At 41.4% G+C, this 15,534-nt stretch overlaps 1 protein-coding gene across 1 annotated transcript in view; it reads left to right on the forward strand.

The window, feature by feature from the left end:
- The window catches only part of GUCY2C (guanylate cyclase 2C), a 47,540-nt gene that overhangs the window by 10,492 nt on the left and 21,514 nt on the right, over positions 1-15,534 (forward strand). Inside the window, exons 7-14 of the mRNA XM_040596805.1 lie at positions 2,147-2,261; positions 3,024-3,159; positions 5,524-5,609; positions 6,043-6,154; positions 10,332-10,413; positions 13,348-13,453; positions 13,992-14,054; positions 14,653-14,724. Of these exons, the coding sequence (XP_040452739.1) occupies positions 2,147-2,261; positions 3,024-3,159; positions 5,524-5,609; positions 6,043-6,154; positions 10,332-10,413; positions 13,348-13,453; positions 13,992-14,054; positions 14,653-14,724 (772 nt within the window). The remainder of the gene's footprint in view (positions 1-2,146; positions 2,262-3,023; positions 3,160-5,523; positions 5,610-6,042; positions 6,155-10,331; positions 10,414-13,347; positions 13,454-13,991; positions 14,055-14,652; positions 14,725-15,534) is intronic.

The raw sequence follows: 15,534 nt of genomic DNA on the forward strand, positions 1-15,534 counted from the left end.
CTTTATAACTACGTAAATCTAACTTTTCAGAGTTGTTTCTTAGTACACAACCTAAATTTTCTGATGTTCTCTTTAATCTTTATATTACTAATTACAAAATCGTTATAGATAAGGACTGATACAAGCTGGCCTTAGCAATGGCAGCCTCAGAAGCTTTGTCTGTATACAAGGACTGAGAGCTGATCTCTGGCCCTAAGCCTAAGTGGCACAGCACAACTCACATCTGTATGGCTAAGTGTAGATGCCCAAACTGTTTCTTGGGTATGCTCCGGTCACCATAGCAAGTTACAGTCTAGGAGAAAACTAGTTGGCCTAGACTGAAATCGTGCCCTGGACTGTGCTGGCAGCTTGATGATATGGATGATCACAAGGCAAATTCAATCTTACTTATTTCACTGTTGATGTAGCAAAATAATCCAGGGACTTTCCAGCCCTCGCATCCAAAACTGACCTTGGCAGAGCACAGCTGAGGCACTCTGGGTTAATGACTTCAGTCATTTAATCTTTGAGTCCAAACTGGAGCCTGTGATTCAAGTTCTAACAATCTTCTCTGTCCTGTATGCTGAAAAATATATATGGTGAGCTTCAAAGAAGTGCTTCTAAGAACTTTAGACTTTCCATTACTTTATCCATGCACTAGGAAACCCTGCTTGCTTTTCCTGAAGTGACTGGCCACAATTCCTATTTCTTTGCAAATGCACAATGGGGACTAGGTACATGAGTGCTTTTGCTTACTGGTGTTGCATGTATAATTGTTGCCTCACAATAGGTGACGGTGATTATGAGCTTCTCTGCTGTGATATGCATCCTTCTGATGGGTCTCAGCCCATTTTGTGTGCTGCCCTCCTTAAATTTGCTACATACCCCTTATTTTGCTGAATATCTCAAATCATGTTCTTTATAAAACAGAAAGAAAATACAGACACATGTTAGATCCAAACTCAAGCTGTAGGAGAAGACAGTAGGCAGGTCCCATGCTTCTCCAAGAGTCAAGTCTCTCAAACAAAGGGATGAATTTAAATTTGCTTCAGTTCTGAGCCCTCTGGCAACCAGGACACACAGTGTTTAAGCCTCCCTCAGGGGGTATGGGATGCTGTAGGATTATCCTGTCTGGTGGAGTCCAGCGAAGTTTCCTTCTCACCCAGATAATTAAGTCCAAGCCTGAATAAAAAGCACTCTGAAATTCTTCAGGGTGAGAACTACAATGTAAAAGTGAGAAGGTTCAGGGAAAGGCAGGGACAGGGCTCTGGTGTCAGGATCCCGTCTGTTGGCCATGGAGTGGAGCCTGCGGTCTCCAAAAATTCCTTAATACAGTACTGACTCAAAAAATAAAAGGATGATGAATAATGAGAGAAGGCTTATAGAATATTTTTTTTCTAATCAATCTAGCTATAGCAATGACAGAAGCTGCCACCTGACATTAATATTTATTATGAATTTCTTCTGTCGCATGTGAATCCAGTGGTGGCCAGTCTGTGAAGCACTTCCAGATGGCCTGTCAAGGTGATGAAACCAAAGATACCTGAAAGCTACAACATTTTCTGCTTGTTTTAGCATAGTTTTCCAGTTCACATAATTTCCTCTGATTTTCCTACCTCACTGAATTAAACAAATAAAGCAATAAGCTGTGCTCTGCACCTCTCCATTTCATGCCCTCCTGTTAACTGCTTTTAGTGCAAACCATGCTGTGATCAATTCTAGTAGGAAATATCAAAATTAGAGGAACATGCCAAGGAGTGCAGAAGAGGTCAGAAACATGCACAATAATGTGAAGAAATTACACATTGCAGTACTGTGGATTCCAAGAAGAGACTCAGTTTTAATAAATATAAACTCCTGCTTGAACGAAGAGGAAATAAACAGGACAGAAACCAAACAGTTAAAATAATAACAATAATTCACTGCAGCCTCTGAGTTTCAGATTGCCACATCTCTTTGATACTACCTTTTAATGTAGTTAAACACAGAAGTTGGCATTAGGGTGTGAACAACATAAAGAGTTTTGTCCATGATGAAATTTTATTTGTAGAGCTACTGTTTTAACATGTTAAATAACCGTGCCACTGGGGAGAGGAGAGTGATTCTGTCATGGTTACTACTGCCCTTGTCGCTGATTGTTTGTGGGGTCTTGTGTTTCACTTTGCAGTAACACGTACTTCAGGAACAACAACTCAGCCCGTTACATGCAGAATGTACTTGTCCTGACTCTGCCGCCAGCTAATTACAGCTTAAATACCGCAAAGACTGAGGACACCATCCTGGTAACCACACTGTATCTCATTATTGCATTCAGTCATTAATGCTCATGCACTAGGAAATGAAACTAAAAATGCAGCTATAATCATCCCCCATCATGCTTCTACGCTGATATTGTCTTACATTATCACAGGATGACATTTTGTCCTGCTGTGATGATGTAAATATGTAATATCATAAGGCAAACATGCAGGCATATTCCTGCTTTGTGAAGTTCAAGTCAAGCTTTTAATCTGGTCTGCAAGTGTCGTGTTCATGGGGCATGAAGGAGTCTTACAGGTACACGGCCTTCTGATTCCACTTCTGAGTGACTGACAATCCTATATATAGCTGTAAAACATCACTGAAGGAAGGTCTATAGGTATAATTGAGATGTGAGCATGGAAAGGTCAGAACTAGTAATTGTTGACTGATTTATTTTTTTTTTTTTTGGTGCAGATACATATAAGCAGTGGCAACCATTGCTGTTTCTGTCCAGGGGCTTTCCAGTTAAACTTTAAAAACAGGAACTCTCTTTTTCCTGTATGAAATATGTATTTTTTTAATTTCCTGAAAAGCAGAAAGTATGCAAACCCTGTATCTGCTTAGTGAAACTGATACTCCTGCTGTCTGCCCGGGAGTCAGACTCTACATGTAGAGTTCCTCCCAGGATTTGTGGCTTTGAGCTTCAGCTCTCCAGCAGGCAGCCTGAAGCTGGATTTACAGTGCTACCAGATCCCCCAGCCTGGGCTCTCAAATTGCTATTTTTTCTTTTTTCCCTGTTCTAGGTGGAAGATGACTTTGTTGTTGGCTATTTTAATGCAGTCTTGCTGTTTGGACATATTCTGAAGAAATTCATCTTCTCCCAGACCCTAGTGTCACCTGCCAGTTTCATCAATGAATTCCGAAATACCACTTTTGAAGGTAAAAAATGTACAGTCCTGTGCAGGATTCACTAAATTGATGAAAGAAGTTTGGTTTTAAGCACTCTTAGGGTATGTCAATTCTACATTAAACTAGTCCAAACCCTTCAATGAGTTTTGTTCCTGCTCTTTTTCTCTTTTTCTGTCATTTTCACCAAGGATGTTATCTTCAGTATTAGCAGAAGCACTATATAGCATTTGTGCGTAATAACCTCAGTGCATGCAACACAGATGAGACAGAAAGTCAAAATAACAATAATTTGAAACACTGCAATTAGCTACAGACTGTTTGAGGGACCAGACTCCTTTTCTGGGCTGTTGTGTCTTTCCTGCTGCTTTTAAGTACAAAGCACATTAAAAGAATATTGCTGCCTAGGGAGAGGTGGGGGAAGGAGAAGAGAGAGAGCTTCCCAGCCAGCAGAGATGGAGGGCAGGGATGAGGACCTGAAGGTGGTGTCATTCTTTTGGCAAAGAGCTGAATTCTTTATAGGGAGACTATTTGGAGAACGAGAAAAGAGCTGGAAGAGTGAAGCATACAGGGGGGTTCCAGAGTCCGTGCTTCTTCCAGGGGCAACCTGGCACTCAGGTTGTTAATTTGCAAGAGTGGCATTTCTAAGTTTCCCCCAAAGGCCTAGTCTTGACTTGAGGCCAATATGTATGAAATACTATTGATGTTCAAAATGACTCTGAAGTCCGCCTAACTAAGCTTCAACGAAGTAGTTTTGGCCTTTTTGCAGTTTACAAAGCCATTGTAGGTCTGGGTGCTGGCAGTGTAAGTCAGCTAGCAATGGGTTGGTTCTTCTTAGTCAACTTTCTTTTCTCTCTCACAGGTTCTCTAGCACCAGTGGGCTTTTGTAGGCCATGGGCTTAAAATCACAGAATTAGATCATTAGGAAAAGACAGAGGCAAGACTTACACAAAGTGACATTACCTCTCTGGGAGCAAAGTCCCAGCTGTTGCCTCACATGAGAGATCTGTACCAAAATGATGACTCAAAGCTTTGTGTTTATGTCCCACCTCCTTTTGGCAAACACATATGTAGAAGTTTCCCAGATTTCCCTAGTATGTTCTAACAGGTATTGGGCTTATCTTTGCTTTAACCATAGTGTCCCAAACCAGCAAAATATAGTTTACTGATTCCTCCTGGAGACAGCATCCTTTTTTGAATATCAGTAAACTCACCTCTTCCTTTTCACTCTAAATTTAAAAGGTAAGTTGCACAAACTTTTTAACTTAACTGAAATAAACCTTGCACTGTAATGCTCCGTATTAGTTATAGTTTTAGTTTGAAAAAAAAAAAATCCGAAAAGTGAAAGGTGTTGAACGACCTTCATTCTTTCTTCATATAGTAATTAATTTGCAATTAAGAAGGTGGACCATGAAAAACCTCTAGCACCAGTGGGCTTTTGTAGGCCATGGGCTTAAAATCACAGAATTTGATCATTAGGAAAAGACAGAGGCAAGACTTACACAAAGTGACATTACCTCTCTGGGAGCAAAGTCCCAGCTGTCGCCTCACATGAGAGATCTGTACCTCACATGAGAGATCTGATTTTCATCAGTGAAAAGGTGAAAAGGGAGAAGGTAATTCCCAAACTAAAATAATGATGATGCTGAACTTCAGGTAAAGTAAAGTAAGTCATCAGCAACAGCAGCAGAAGAGCAATCTGAAGCTGATCAAAAAGGATTCTCTGAAAAAGAAGAGTCAAAAATAAAGGTCAGACTTTCAGGAGTGATGGGTATTGGCTAAGCTTGTGCTTTTGTTGAAATGACTGACTTCATGAGAGCAAAGTCAAACCATGCTGAGGGATTTAGGAAGTTCCACCTTAAAATCCTTGGAATGTGCTACATAGGCAATTTCTCAATCTGCACATTTGCTGACATACAGAGTCAGGAGGTTAGAGGGAAAAAAATGGTTAAAATAATATTATTAGAGCCAAGCAGGCAGCTCTCAAAAGTAAGAGGAATGAAAGTATCCCTGTATTTCCTTTCTTGGTGATAGATTCAAACTGTGGGTGGAAACAGGCAATTTCCCTTCTCACTTCTAAAATGGTCCCTACAAGGGAGGTTACTCTGACATTCTTGGTATGCTGAAGAAACCTGACAAATAACATTTTTCTATAGCTAGAGGGAGACTTTCCTCTTTGGTGCAGTCAGTTCAACACCTTTTTATTGGATTTTGTGGAGAAAATGTAGCATGCTATTAAGGCAGAAGTAGCACCACATTCAGCTGATAAGTATTTTAGCATGTACATGAAGAAAAGTATCCTGAGCAGCAGAAATCCTTTTATTTTTTCCATCCTTCCTGCCACATGTTTGTCTTTCTGAGAATGCAAGCCCTCTGACTAATTCCTTATGTCCACAGGTATACTGGGTCCTGTGACTCTAGATGAATTTGGAGACATCGATACCAATTTGACCGTGCTGTACACGCCACAGACTGCAAATCATGTATGTATGTCCAGGAAGCAACTGTTTGCCCTTATATATGAAAGGAGAAACAAAATGCCCTGTACTATAGCATAAGAATTATGAAAATAACTACAGCAGAAGTGGTGGTGTGCCAAGGCATGCTGTGCATGCCAGGACGGGGTCATGAAACCACGTGTTGGAGACTGACAGGATTGATGTCATCTGGTGATTCAGTAAATTAAGCACAACTAGTATTGTGTGGGATTGATACATTTCTTTTCAGAGAGAGGGGAGGAATGAGGAATAATATGGCAGCCAAACATGGCTAAGCTGAGGAATGCACGACTGTAGCAGAAGGAGCAAGAATTACTTTTGAGTTTGGGCAACACATTTATTAAGGGTAGTTTGAAGCAAGGGACAAAAGAGGGAGAGCACATCTGCTGAATGCATTTCTCCCCTCCTACACCCATAGTTCAGAACTCTTCTGTATTTCAACACTCACAAGAACGAGACGCATGTGATGACTACCAGTCCGGATTTTGTCTGGAGGAACCACAAGCTGCCCAGTGATATTCCAGGCACTGGTGAGACACCCATTAAACCTACCTGTTCTTTGAAGACAAGTCACACAGTCCTAAGATCCACCTGATGTGCAATCCAGCATGCTACCTTCACACTGCCCCCAGCCAGTGATGCCAGCAGCTGGGGATGAGACAGCATCTTTCCTTCCCCTGGCCCAGCCCCTCATGTTCTCTGCATCCTGCCCAGTTCTAAACCTGCATTTCTGTTTAGGCACTGCTAAGTCTCTCATAGATTCCATACAGTACCATTGACTGTGGGGCATATGATGGTATGTTTTGGAAGAGGTCACCCTCAAACATATAGCCTTCACTAGAAGATGGTGGTGGTGTGAATTGCTTGAAAGACTGTTCATGAAAGGCAGCAGAGTTAAGGTTATGATGAGTTATCTGACTCGGCATCTCTGTATTGCTGATGTACCATGGTGGCTTCTGCTTGTCTCTTTATCCTCATCATAGGGAGCTGGGGAGAGGATAAAGCACTGTGCAGGTTCAGGGTGCTTCTCTGGAGTGGTCTCTTAGAAGAGCTGGCTTTTTGCAGAAAGACAGCGCAAAACTAGGTTATTGCTCTATTCACACCCAAACTTTAATCTGAAATCCCAGAAATCACCACCACCTTTTCTTTTGAGTTTTCAGTGACTCCTGGATAGAAAAGACGAACCCCCTTGCTATTCAACATAGCAGAGTACAGCCTTGTCAGTCTGATCAGATTGGGATTGTTTCCCCATTTAGACTGTTACCACATGTTGATTGGCAATGGAAAGGCATATGCTTCAGAGTATGATATGCAGGATAAAAATTATTGCAGTGGCAGTGGTTGCAAAGGTTTGTGCACAGTGGGTTAGTGTTCACCTGAGTCATTCCCATCAATGAGTGTCCAAAGACGCCGCTGTTAAAGGTCTCCATTAGTTTGCTGTACTGCTTAACTCCATTAGGGAATAGGCAAAGCAGTAACTAGAGAAACAAACACTCCATTCACAGTGGGGCAGTGCATGGGTTCAAACGTTTTTATTCCTCAGTAAAGTAAATCAGATGGCTTCAAATTAGGGCTTACCCCTACCAAGAGAAGCAGGAATAGTGGTTCATTGCCAGGAACCTCTGGGAGCTGTTAGGAGCAAGCATCACCACTGATGAGACTCTAGTTATACAGCTCTGGGAAGAGCAGAGGGAGTTCAGTGGAGCTTTCATTTTTCATCTTTGGTCAAATATCTGGTCTCCCTTGGTATGATCATGAGTCCTGCTTGTGTTGGGACAGCAACGCTGCCCACAGGATCTCCCTGCACCAGCTCCCTGAGCCATGTGCTGCCTGGTCCCAGTCTTCTTGGTGCACTCCAGTCCCATTCTCTTCCATCACATGGGCCCCACAACATGCTGTGTTGTCTGTAGATCTTTGTATCTTTAAAACATTCCCTTGAGTATGTCTTTGTTTGAAGCTGCTGCACAGCAGCAAAAGAAAAATGGGAATTCCAGAAAGTCAATGTCTACAAACCAGTAGCTTAACATTCAACACATAACCAAGGCCTGACTTTGTGGCCAAGCTATACTAAACCAAAGTAAAACTGCCTCTCACAGGCATTGATTCTTTTGTTTTCACATTTTTTAAAAAATAAACCTTCCTTCCCTGTGATTCTAATAAATATATTCCCTCAAAGGGTAACTTTTTAAGGCCAAAGTTTAAGTAATCATCATGCCTTGCCAAAGCCCATCAAAACTTTCCAACCAGAAAGATACATTTCCTCCAGGGAGGTAAACAGACACAGCAGCCAGCACCCTGCTCCTTCCTAAGCTGTAACGAAATGCAGCTGACCCAGTTCTGCTACCCTCGTTCCTCCCGGCACCCTGTAATAAAGGTGGTTCATCCACACCTTCCCATTATTCAGGAAGTTGTAATCCTCGCTCTAAAAGTGGATAAGGTCAGCCTTCAATACACAAACCTGTCTGGTTCCAGAGGACCTGAAAACAGTTAATTTGTGATGCACTCGCCTTTGAGTGTTTTAATACTAAGAGCCAGGAGGTGGTAGCAGAGCCTCAGGAACGGGAAATCGTGGCCCCGCGGCACTTCCACGGGAAAATCCAACCTGTTGATTGTTAAGCAGCAAGTCACGATTCACAGACCTTGAGTTTTAGGGAATTTATACGAAATGGTTTTTCACATTCTCATGTATTTGGTATTTGATAGTGGTGACTTAATGTCCTTTCTTGGTGGAGAGAAACAGTAGCACTCACAGTTTTCAAAGGAGAGCATCAGACTAATGCTACATTACTAGGAGGCCCTGAGCCTGATGCTGGGATGAACGCACAGAAAGAAAGTGGGGAGATGTGATGTGCAGAACAAGAAAATCAAAGCCAGAAAGCTGGGTCTAAATTCCAGAGGAGTTCCTAAAATTAATCCTATGTCAGATGCAGACACATCAGTATGTTGAAAATTCCTGCTCACTTGCTGCCTGATTCTGAAAGCAGGCAGTGTGCATCATGTTGCTTTTCACTTATTTATTATTTTTAACACTAACTTTTTCCTGTGTGCCTTTATTTCTGTTTCTGGTCACAGGCAGAACATTAGCCTCAGTAAGGCTGAGTAGCTCTGCTCTTTTACTATCCATAACCAACATGGCAATCTGCAACACCAGACTCTCATCTGCCTCCTTTGCTTGAGAATCTTGCTCAGTAGAGTAGGTACACTCTAGATATCAGGCCACCAGATGAAGTCCTGCACTACGAGCCCGTTGCTCTTCAAAGAAAGTTGGTGGCTGCAATTTTCCTTCCAAGTACGCCTGACCTCTAAGAACTGACTTAAGACAGGCTTCAGTTTGCTTTTTCCACATTAAGACAATCAAAATTACAACCTTAAATAGTCAGTTCTCAGCCTTGTCCACCCTGCCTGTCTGCTCAGGATTAGGACCTTTGTGTGCTCTGTGATTTTGGGTGTAAGTCCTCAGATGCCTGAACAGCCTGATTCTTGAACTGTTTGGCACCTGGCAGCTTCCAAGGACACTTGACTAGCTTTGTGCTGCCACCGGATTAATTTCCCTCTGTAGCATATGAATTTCTTATTGAAGAGTAGTACACTCAGTAGCCCTTGTTATCCCAACATAGTGTTTACGTAAGTGTTCAGAAATTAATCCACAATCTCTGAAGCTCTGTGTACAACAGCTGCAGAATGGCTTTAAACAACTCCCCAATAAGGGGAGAATCCATGGGTGAAATGTTGAAAAGTCTGCATGTGCTAAAAGCTGTGCCATGATTTTCATCCTGATCTCTTCTTGGATAAAAAGTTCTTGTGAGAAATGCCTTCCAAATCCACAAGTGGCTGTACTCTGTATCAACTGAAAGTCTGTGTGGAAGCTTCAGGTGTATCCCATCCTGAAGCAAATTATATCAGTAAAGAATCTGGGTGGTGAAGGTATGGGTAGCTGTGGAAAATTCACTGTCAAAGAGGCATGTCTTTCTCACTGGGTGAGTACCCAGCAGGACTGGAAAGTAAAAGACAAACATTATAAAACCTGAATCAGAAAGTTATCACTGAATATTGCCTTTAATGATAAAACCAGTAGAGATCAGCCCTTGCTCCCAATTTCAGAGAAATCTTTATCTAAAGGAGTCAATGAGGAGCCTATTTTGCATTAAGCCCTTCACTGGGGAAAAACAACATTTCCTGTCCGCCAGTGACTCTGATTTCAGTCCGCTGCTTAACTACATCCCTATCCCACAGACAGTTGTACTCAAGGTTTGCCTCCACCATCCACTCTTATGAAGTCATTACAAGGAGAAGTCTGGCTGCTTAATTTTTTTGAATGTAGTTACTAAGAAAAGTTAGCATTGTTCCCGGACTATTCTGGTTTGTTTATAAAGAGAACACCTGGAAACTGCTGCTGAGCTGTGTAAGATTTAGTGCTGTTAAATTTATCTCCCACATGGGTATCCTTATAGAGTACCCATGCCTCAGGAGGAGGGGTTGTAAGACTGCACTGCTCTGGGTTGTGCTTCATCCCACAGTGAAAGAGGCAGGCATGTGTCATCTCTAGGCAGTGCTGGGCTTTACCAAAGCCTCTCAACTTGGATGTGACCAAAGAATATCCCTGCTCAGCTACTGTGACTTGCACACGTGTGGGTGAGGGCAATTTCTTAAATATCATATTGTTTTCCACTGTCAAGTTGTTTATTTTTCAATTTTTCTTTTCTGCAGGTCCGCATGTCTTGACTATTGCTGTCTTTACACTCACCGGAATTGTGATTCTGGTTCTGATCATCTCTTTGCTGATTCTAAGGTACCAGCCCCTTTGGCATTCTGTTTGTCCTTGAACAGATTTCCTCCTAGGGCAATGCCTTTGATCTCTCCTTGAACAACCATTCATTAGGTTACCTTACATACCCGGGTGATTGAACTCAGTGTGAAGTATATGCTAAGTAGTGTTTGCATCCATAGTGTTGTTACGTCAGGTTAATAATCAAGGGAGAAGACGCAGTAAGGCTCAGAGTGTTTGCATCTGCTAAAAAGCTCTGATTCCTATACATACACAGGAACATATCTCAGACCAGTCTTCAAACTTTTTCCACTTTGCTGCTCATCTTTAGCTTCCTTGGGGTTCACTTGTGTTTCTTTAACCTATTGGTGACATAAAAGTTCAATCTAGAATAAAGTATTTGTCTTGAGTCACTGTAGGAGTCAAAACACCATAAAGTTTCGGTGTTTTCATTGCATGGATCCACGTTGCCTTTCATTTTCCTCTGACTCAGTCCAACTCCTTGCACACCAACTTTTCTAACAGCTAGAATTTCACAAGTATAACATAGTTCACCTTTATCATGATGGAGAAATTGGAAATAGAAATCAATGGTGTCTCCTTTTGCTAGAAGAAATGCCACACCATTCCCAAAGTATATGGTTTTCTTTCATATTAAAAAAAAAATGTTTTACCTGTGCATCTGTTTGCAGTAGCTCAGCATCCCTCTTTGCTATACATCAGAGAAATTCAGAAAAAGTGAATAAATCAGTCCTGGTTTTGGCTGGGATAGAGTTTTTTGGGTTTGGTTTTTTTTAGTTCTTAGTAACTGGTACAACGCTGTGTTTTGGATTTGGTATAAGAACAATGTTAATAACACACCAATGTTTTTGGTTGTTGCTAAATAATGTTTATAGTCAGTCAAGGACTTTTCAGTTTCCCAGGCCCTGCCAGCAAGAAGGCTGGAGGGGCACAAGGAATTGGGAGGGGACGCTGCCAGGACAGCTGATCAAAACTAGCCAAAAGGACATTCCATACTGTAGAACATCATACTTAATATATAAACTGCATGGAGCTGGCCAGGGCCTGCTGAGTGCTGCTGGAGGACTGGCTGGGCATTGGTCAGTGGGTGGTGAACAATTGTACTGTGCATTACTGTGGGGTTTTCCCTCTTCCCTTTGGATTTTATTAATCTTCCCTTCTCTCTCCTTTCATTACAATCATTGTTGCTAGTATTATTGGTTTTGTTTTTTTTTTCAATTATTAAATTATTCTTATCTCAACCCTTGAGTTTTACTTTTTCCAGATTCTCCCCCCCATCCAACTGGGGAGTGAGTATGTGAGTGAGCCCCTGGGTGGTACCTATTGCCAGCTGGGGTTAAACCACAACATCAGGTCTTAAGAAAACTTGATTAGAAACAGACACTACCCAGGCTTTCTTATTTTGAATGGACCGATCTGCTAACTAAAGATTTTCACAAGAGAAAATCAAAGACTAAGGCATACAACTTTTACACATCCAGCTGTACTCAAGAAATGGAAGAGCTAATCATTGCCGTATCTAAGAACTTATATAAACAGACAGGTAAAGTTTGTAATGGCTATGAAAATTGATAAAATTTGTCTGGAGACAGCATGAACTTGTAAAAAGTTCTGTATTCTTCCATATTTGTGGATGCATAAAGTCTAAAGATTCTGTTTAGATTATTATTGTATACATATCATTGTAATACTCCCAAGCATCAAATACAGAAGAGATTCCTGAGGTTTTTTTAGAATAAATCTTGCCCTTCTAGTGTTGAAATAATAGCAAACTCCTCAACTACAGTTGCTACCAAAGGTTGTCCCCTAACAAACAAAGCAGAAGAGAGACTAAGCTACAAAAATGAACAAAATGCCTCATTATTCCTTCCTTATCTCCCAAGTTTCTAGGACACTTGAACTATGATAGAACTCCCTGTGTAGTTCTGACTGCTAAGTGAAAAGGCAAAGTCCTGAAAAACACATAACTAATTATTAGACCTAGTAGATTTTAGTTCAATTTAATCCCGAGCTGATACTGGTTTGAATTGCAGTGCATCCTGGTGATGCAACATGATTTACAGGATTAAACTGAGAAAAACAGTTCTCACTGCAATTATTGGTCTTTTCTTATACATATGTATGCTAAAATGTATTGGAGAAGGGAAAGTTTATGTTATTAGTCAATACCATGGGTTCTTCTGCTTGGAGCATTTGCCAGCAGTTACCACTGTGTTAGGATTCTCCTGCAGTTTCTCCAGTCAGTCCAGTGGGTTTTTTTAATAGGGGAAGAACTTGCATGAGTTAAGCAGTTAATATGATGAGTACTAGCTGCCTTGCAGCTTTTCTCTAAGAGAAGACAGTGTTTGCTCTGCAGTTCTGCAAGGGAGACGGCAGTTTCCTTCTCCCCATTCCAAGGGCTCTTCCCTCATTTTTACAAAATGTGCAGAATACAAGGGACACCCACGAAAAGGCATCTCATCTCAACACTGTTGTTACCTTCTGTCCTGGCATTGTATTCACACCAGTTCTTACCACCCAATGTTGATGGCAGGACTTCCTTTAGCTTGTATTTGTTTGTGGGACCTTTCTTCAGAGTACATTCAATAACATGGAGAAGAAAACTATATAAAATCCTGACAATCTTTTGTGCTTTAAATTGTTCTGACCTCCCTTGAGACTCTGGCAATTGCCTAGCAGTTGTTCTGCTAGATCTGTTCTGTTCTTCTGCTTGTCTGTGGAATTGAATGAACATTTAGGCTTTCCCAAAGCGAGGGGAATTAGAGCAGCCTTAAACTGGAAAACTGTATTAGAGCCACAGGGCTTGTGCTCAAGCCTTGCCAGCCTAGCACCCCATCCTTGTGTCATCCTGACACTAGAAACTTCCCTGTCCTAATCTCCTGTTGTGCGTTTCAGTTCACTGGGAGGATATTCTGAATGGGTTTGCTTGTTTTGCAGGAAATACAGGAGAGATAATGAGCGCCGGTGGAAGAAATGGTCCCATATACCGCCTGAGGAAATCCTGCCTCTGGAGACCAGTGAGACAAGTCATGTTAGTTTGAAGGTAAGAAGAGAAGCACAATGCCCAAAGCTAGGTCTTGGATTCTGTCTTTGAAAGATCATCAGCGCTGAGGTGCTGGCATGCTCTGACTAAAGTGCAAGCTATGGCTTTGGTAGAACTAGGATCTGTTAAAATTATATTATATACATCATTTTTTAACCTTCACTTGCTGAATTGAAGAAAAAAGACATTTTTCCCCATCTATCACTTCCTAATAGAATATATCAATTCCCCATCAGTAAAGCTCATTTTGTCATGGGGTACCATGACTGGGTATTGATTTCCAGTCTCTTCTTGTTACAAATTATTTCCCTGTGCTTTGTTATGCCCCTGTATCGCCTAAAAGCATGAAAGCAGTAAGCAGAGGCTCGGGCAGCTGTGGGAGTGGCAGGGATGTCCCACACTTCTGTGGCATGTAGTGGCCCTCCCTAGAGAGGCTTATGTTTCTCTGTGTGGCACACACTGACAATATTATCTCTGTGGACCTGCCGAGTGAGGAGTAGATGATAATTGCAAGTTAATTATTCTTCTTTGTTCTCAGATTGATGAAGATAAGAGACGTGACACCACCCAGAGACTGCGCCAAGGAAAATATGACAAGAAGGTAACCTCACTGCAGTGCCCACGCTCCCTTCCTCAGCTTAGGAGGGCTCTTTCTGGGAGGAGGTTGTTCCTCTGCAGAGGCAATTCCATTTCCCCCCGACCTTGCAAAATAGCTTGATCTTATGGAAGGAATAAGCCATTTATTCCCTGTCAGGTGCTTTGCATTTTGCTTACTGACAGGAAACAGAATGTTAGACTCCATGAACCCTAGCCTAGTCCAGAAACTGCAGAAGCAGAAACAGGAAGCAGAAATCTGATACATTTTGGTACTGTGGAGATTAACAGATTAATGGAGGACAGGCCATTTACATGCCAATACTTGTACATTCAGCTTAGCTAACTGCCTGAACGAGGTATATTAGTGTTGAGTTAAAATCTGCATCACTGACAGTTCTAAATAGTTCCTATCTACCTGGTACATTTTCTGGAGGAAATATAACTCTGTTACTTATTAGGTGATTAACTGAAATTCCAACAGCAAAGCAGTAGGCAGGTGCTTCTGAAGTGTTTCTTGTATGGACATTTCTTGGAAAAGGATGAATTGCTCTTGTACTAAACCTATGATTTTTTTTTTTTTTACACTGGTATTTTTTCTTCAGGTGGTGATCCTAAAGGATCTCAAAAACAGTGATGGTAATTTCTCAGAGAAGCAAAAAGTAGAACTGAACAAGGTAACTTACACATAGCAACTGGATGCTGCAGGGTGGGATGGAGCCTATGACTGAAGTCACTGCTTTCTACTGTCAATTCCAACAGCCATATGCTTGTGCATGTTTGTGAGGTGGATGGGTAATGAGTTCCTCTGAGGATATTGCTTGATGAACTTTCTCTTTGTGTGTATGATCTCATCACCAGTTTAGAGTCTGAACTGTATGCCAGCGAAGCTGAGGATGAATGAAGTAACTCATGCTCTGTCATATATGACCTTGCTAAATACATTTTGATAGCTGATGCTAGAAGGCAATGCGCTCTTTTTGCTCATATCATACTAATTCATTAGGAGTGGAAAGTTGTAGTTAAATGTTATTATTGAATGCCAAGTGCAGTTCTTTAAATATAAGTAACTCTTTGCTGACTTGTGCATAGACTCTTCCAAAGTGAAAGATTAATTTGGCTGCAGTGCTGCATCTTTTTGAATGAATAGCTTTCCTTTTTACACAACACAGCTATACTGTGAATTCAATAAGCTCTAAAAATACCTCAAAGTAAACTACAATTGTCTATATAAATGGACAAAGTCCATAATACTACGCAGCATCATTAAAGTTTTATTACTTGCTCATTTACTGACTGATTCATGACATCCTGTCACTCATAATGGCTGTTCTGGTCAACTGGGAGGTTTGAGTAGAGAGGCAATAGTTGAGACTGTAGTGGGCTCTGGAATTAACTTGCAGTATCCAACAGCAGCCACTTTTATCTCCCTAATCCAGAAGGCTCTGCAATGACAAATGTCTTCAAGTACTTCACTTGATACAATG

Source organism: Falco naumanni, chromosome 5, assembly GCF_017639655.2.
Source record: "Falco naumanni isolate bFalNau1 chromosome 5, bFalNau1.pat, whole genome shotgun sequence".
Lineage (NCBI taxonomy): Eukaryota > Metazoa > Chordata > Aves > Falconiformes > Falconidae > Falco > Falco naumanni.